This window comes from Acanthisitta chloris, unplaced genomic scaffold (genome assembly GCF_000695815.1).
Source record: "Acanthisitta chloris isolate BGI_N310 unplaced genomic scaffold, ASM69581v1 scaffold21259, whole genome shotgun sequence".
Taxonomy (NCBI): Eukaryota; Metazoa; Chordata; class Aves; order Passeriformes; family Acanthisittidae; genus Acanthisitta; species Acanthisitta chloris.
The window spans coordinates 1-5,350 of NW_008690033.1; the positions used below are offsets into that span (position 1 = coordinate 1).

The window sequence follows — 5,350 nt, forward strand, 5'->3', positions numbered from 1 at the left end:
CTGGAAACTGGCCAAACCTCTGTCCAGCTTGACGCCACTGATCTTGGCAGCCAAGGAAGCAATGAAGAGTAACCGCTAACATCACTGCCACAGCCTTCTGCCTTTCTGTTTGTTTGTACTCTACAAATCTTTATAATATATGAAATTGTTACACTTGGGGGGGAGGGAGGGGTTTTTGGGGGGTGGGAAACCTGCAAAAGGGAAGAAACTCTCATCCAGAAGACACTCAGAATACATTGTGGTGACTCTAGCGATCCCTGTCTGGGGTCCAGAAGGAATTGAGGACTGAATTCGTGGCCTTTGTGTTTTGTTGTAGTTGGATTATATTTTTTTCCCCCAGGCAGCCCAGAAATGCCACTCGCTGTGCCCCCAGGGGGTGTAAGGGTTTGTAACAGCTCCTGTTCCTTGTGCCCTCTGGGTACCTCCAATACTTGAATGACAGTTCAAGCTTTCAGAGAGCAGTACTAATGTTACCTGCTGATCTCTTTGACTCTTCTCTTCCTCCTCTCTCCTTCTGGCTCTTCAGTCCCTCTGGGGAGCTCCACATGACTAGATCCATGGCAAGTAAAGGTACATCTTGCCCCTCACTTCCTTTATGGATGTGCTGTCGCTGTACTGTAGAATTGACAACTTTGGCTCCTTAAGGAATCTTGATGTGTGGAGATGTTTTTCACTCTTTAAGATGGGTAAGGAGAGAGGGGGAAGAGAAGTTTTCACTTGTTTCTCATATGCCTGTGCTCTGTGGACTCTTCTAATCAAAACTGTGGCCTCTGTGTGGAGCCGTCAGGATCGGTCGAGTCTTGGATGTGGGTTATGGACGCGTAGGTAGGGGTCAGATACCTTATTTATGATCAAATGATCAGTTCTAGTCAGGGCAACAAAAAATTCCAGCTGTCTTCCTGTCTGCTCTTTTTCCCCTGTTAGACTTGCTGGCCAGAAGCTTAAGGGACAACGTGCTTGGTGCGGTGGGTGGTTGCCCAACATGTATCTGTGCTCTGACTTGGGCTTTGGAAGTTATGCTGGTGCCTTTGACTTTTTTATTTTACATTTCCCTTCTTTGTATCAAATACATTTTTGTATATGTTGTAATTTCCCCCCCCTTCTCTCCCCAAGCAAAGAATGCATCAACCTCTGGAGTTGTCAGAGTTTTAAGTATCAGAGCTATTTTTTCCAGTTTTGTATGTGCTCCATTTGTACTAATGAAACCAGAAGAACAAATCGCCAGATCTGAGGACACTGAAGATGCAGGATTTTTGAAAAGATGATCCAGGCAGAAGCTGATGAACACCTGGAGATGCCAGAGCACTGTTCTGAGGTGGGAGCTGAGGGGAGAGCGGTGCTGCCAGACGTTCATGGCCTGCTGGACCGGCTGGTTTGAGGCTGAGGGGGCTTGTCACACTAATCCTCCTCACCACAGACATTGTCCCAGCCAGGATGGCTGCAGTCAGACCTTCAGTGCAAGAAGTGCCTCCCTGTGAAGGACAGTGAGAACCGGAGTGGTTGAGTTCTTGGGGTGTTAGCAGGGGTGAGTGTAGCAGAGCCTGAGTCCCTGGCTCCTTGCAGCGCTGCACTCGATGCATTTCAACCTCCCCAAGCGGTTAATGAAGAGCCAACTGTAGTAACCATGTGCCAAACGAGTCTGTGAAAGAGCAACCACGGCTTCAGTGGGATTTTACTGCATTCCCAGTGCAGCAGGGCCTGGGACAGGCAGAGTTATTGTTGGGGGTGGACAGAGGACCCTGGTTAAAACCTTTTGCACACTTTTCCAAGCATTGCTGGCAGGAGATAGGAGTCAGAGAATTTCAGTGTTTGTAGAGTGGCAATTTGGGGACTGGTAGCCAAGGCATGACAAAAGCAACTGCCAGCCAGGACAGGAGAGGCTGTTTGGAGTGAGGATGGAGGGGAACAGGGCTGGGGTCCCACCTGGGGATGGTGTGGTACCTGCAAGGTGCCTTGTGCAGGTTCAGCTTGTGTTCTGCTCCTGTGTGGGAGTTAATATCTCCCTTGGGTAGCTCCAGGAGTGAATCCCTGTAGCTGTAAGTGTAAGAATGGTTATAGGTTTAAATTCAAGAAAGTGTCTCATTCCAGGCAAGGAAATCTAGATGCATTTCCCAGGAAAAAAAGTATTTATTCCAAGCCATGGGCACTGAACACCCTGCTCTGAGTGTGCCTGGCTCCCTGCTCAAAGGGAGCAGTGAGGAGGCTTGGCTGAGGAAAAATCCCTCTTGTACCAATGATTCCCTCTTTGTCCATTGCTGGCAATGGACTTGGTGAAACTCTTTGTGCCAGAGTTAAACTGGGAGCTTTTCTTTCTTTCCTCTTATTCTTTTTTTTTTGTTTTTTTAAATGGCACAATCTAGATAAATTTAACTTTTTAAAAATAGAAATCAAGAAATCATAAGTAATTTTAACTTATTAGTTCACTTTTATCGATGATGAGAAATGGTTAAAACATATGTTACAAAAATTTGTCCGATTTAATCTACTTAGGAGATGATTTCTGAATTTTCAGCCACTAGGCCCAATCCCAAAGTTCCCAAAAACATATCTGTGTGCCCTGGGAAGGTGTTTAGCTCTGAGGCTGAGAGGTGGCAGCATCTCCCCCATGCAGCAGCAGTTGGGTGGTGAGGTTGCTCACCCCTCACTGCCAGGATCTGGGGTCAGAGGTGGAGCTGGCAGGAGAAGGAGAGCCAGGAGGAGGATTTTGTGCTGTGCCAGAGTGTGTTGGAGGCTCAGGCATCGCGTTCCCAGCAGTGCCTGCCAGACTGAAAACTGCAAGCTGTGCTTTTATCCCTGGTGGGAGCAGTTTGGGTCCTTAAGGCTTGGTGCAGAGCTGGGCAGCTCTGCTGTGTCACGGGGCAAACAGACACCAGCCAGAGCTCCGGGAGGGGATGGATTACATCCCAGTGTGGAGATTCCCCTGTGTCTCTCAGGTGCCCACAGGAGATCTTGAGTCAGGATCAAATCCACCCGTGACACGTGGTGGTGTGGGCAGCTGATGGCTGAGATGTGCAGGGATTGTGAGACTCCTGGGATTCTCTCGTGAGCACCGGATAAACCAGGCTCCTCACTGAAAACAGCCATGGGAATGTGTACTTTGCCCTACCTTAGGTGTTAGGAGAGGTGAATTGGAGCTCTCCCCAGCTCTCCCTGCAGGGAGGTGGGAAGGTTTGGCTGGAGCAGGTGGGTCCCCTTGGTAGAGGGGCTGGGAGGGAGCAAGGAGGTGGTCAAGGGTCTCTCCAGCTGGGCTTGAGTCAGTAAATCCCTCTGGTCTGTTTTTCCCTCTGTTCCCTATGCTGTGGATGAAAATGGAAGTAGGTGCAAGCTTTCTTTTTATTTTTTTAACTGTCTTCAGATGTTAATGTTGCCTTTTGTGTAATTTAATCCCATTATGTTATTTAATTGTTACTGCAATATTAACTACTGTATTTGTTGACTTTGTTTAATAACTGTTCTTTCAGGGCTAGAAATAAACTTTTAAAAAACATTTGGGGCTTTCCTCCTTTTCCATGTCACGAGTTTGTACCTTCTAAGACAAGAGGAGCTGAAAGAGTTTGTGTCAGTGTCTTACTGAGACTACCAGAATGGTTTGGGTTGGGCCTTGGATGGGTTGCTGGGTCCCCTCATGTCCCAGGCCTTGGCCATGGGGCTGCAGGTTGTGTTTTATTACAGAATCTCAGACTGGTTTGGATTGGAAGGATCTTAAAGCTCATTTCATCCCACCCCTGCCATGGGCAGGGACACTTCCCACCAGCCCAGGGTGCTCCAAGCCCCATCCAACCTGGCCTGGAACACTCCCAGGGATGGAACAGCCACAGGAATTGGAGCCAAGCAGTAGCAAAATGAATTTTTGCTCCTTCTGGAAGAGCTGACAGCCCTGAGGAGCCACGGTGGGCTCCGTGCCTGGTGGGGAGAACACTGGGACCTGAGGGCTGGGACAAGCAACCTGAAAGCTGCTCCAGCTGTGGAGGCTCCCTCTGTTCCCCATGGCAGCTGCCACTGCCCTGAGGAGAGGCTACACATGTGGCACTTCCCAGGCCTGTCAGGCTGTGCCACGTTTGCTTTCGTGTGGCTTTATAAAGAGGAGGTGCAGGAGCTTCCTTGGCTCCTTCGTGGGGTTCCATCCAGACTCTCACCATGGCTGGCCTCAACGTCTCCATTGCTTTCTTTTTCCTGGCTATTGGGCTGTGCCAGGCACTCAGGTGGATCTCCAAGAGGCTTCTGTCTCCTGGAGTATATGGCTGCCTGGCCAGAGAACTTGCTGGCTCTTTGCAGCTGTGCACGAGCTGCCTCGAGCTGAGGATGCTGATGGATATTGGTCCCTGGGGCGGTGGATTTGGCCTGGACGTGGTCCTGACTCTGCTTTTCCTCCTGTTCGCGGTGCACAACGCATCCTTAGATGGAGCATCTGCCAACCCAACCGTCTCCCTGCAGGAGTTCCTGCTCCTGGAGTCCACCCCAGCACCCACAGCTGCCAAGCTGCTGGCCCAGGCCGTGGGCATGGGGCTGGGCTGGGCTGTCACCAAGCTGTACTGGTCCTGGGAGCTGACACAGTTCCACTTCATCCAGAACCTGATCGCGTCGGAGTGCAGCTCCTCCATCCACACCTCCCTGCCCCACGCTGCCTTCGTGGAGGGCTCCTGCTCCTTCCTCTTCCACCTTGTGCTCCTCAGGTCACGCCAGAGCCACCCCATGTACCGCATCCCTGCGCTGGCAGCCACTGCCACCTTCCTGACCTACGCAGGTGAGCAGCACTGCCAGTTCTCCTCTGTGTCTTCTAGAACAACACCTAATTCCTGGGGGAGGGACAGCCTTTCTTTCTCTTCCAGGGCTGCAGAGGTTGTGATTAACGAGGCAACAATTGCAGAGATGTTTGGGTTTTGCTTATTTTGGGGAGCACTCACTTTGGGATGAAGGCAGCAGTTCAGGATACCTAGACAACAGGTGAATGGTGGGTCATGAGAAGCCACAGCTTATCCCAAACTGGGACCACTTACCTTGAACATTCCCTGAGGCAACCCCTCGGTCCTGCACTGAGGTCTTCTGCTCCCCACAAAGCTCAGGGCAACAAGGTTGGGATTCCCTCAGTCCAAGAGATGCTCCAGGCAGGCAGGAGGGGTCGTGGGTCTTGTGGCCCAGCTCCTTGTTGGCCTTTCAAAGGATGCAAAGGGAGACTTGACCATGTTTCTCTTCCCACACAGCTGGGCCATTCACAGGGGCCTTCTTCAATGCTGCCCTGGCCACAGCCACCACCTTCCACTGCTCAGGGAACAGCTTCTGGGACTACGTCCAGGTGTACTGGCTGGGGCCTCTAGCAGGTGAGACCTTCCCAGGGCACAGGGGCTGGGAT

The 5,350-nt window shown here is 51.1% G+C and overlaps 1 protein-coding gene across 1 annotated transcript in view; it reads left to right on the top strand.

Annotated features, from left to right (window-relative positions):
• Window positions 1–4,137: 4,137 nt before the first annotated feature.
• Window positions 4,138–5,350, top strand: part of LOC103808862 (aquaporin-12-like) — a gene marked incomplete at its 3' end in the record, with an annotated part of 2,119 nt that continues 906 nt past the window's right edge. Inside the window, exons 1-2 of the mRNA XM_009081669.1 lie at window positions 4,138–4,744; window positions 5,202–5,318. Of these exons, the coding sequence (XP_009079917.1) occupies window positions 4,138–4,744; window positions 5,202–5,318 (724 nt within the window). The remainder of the gene's footprint in view (window positions 4,745–5,201; window positions 5,319–5,350) is intronic.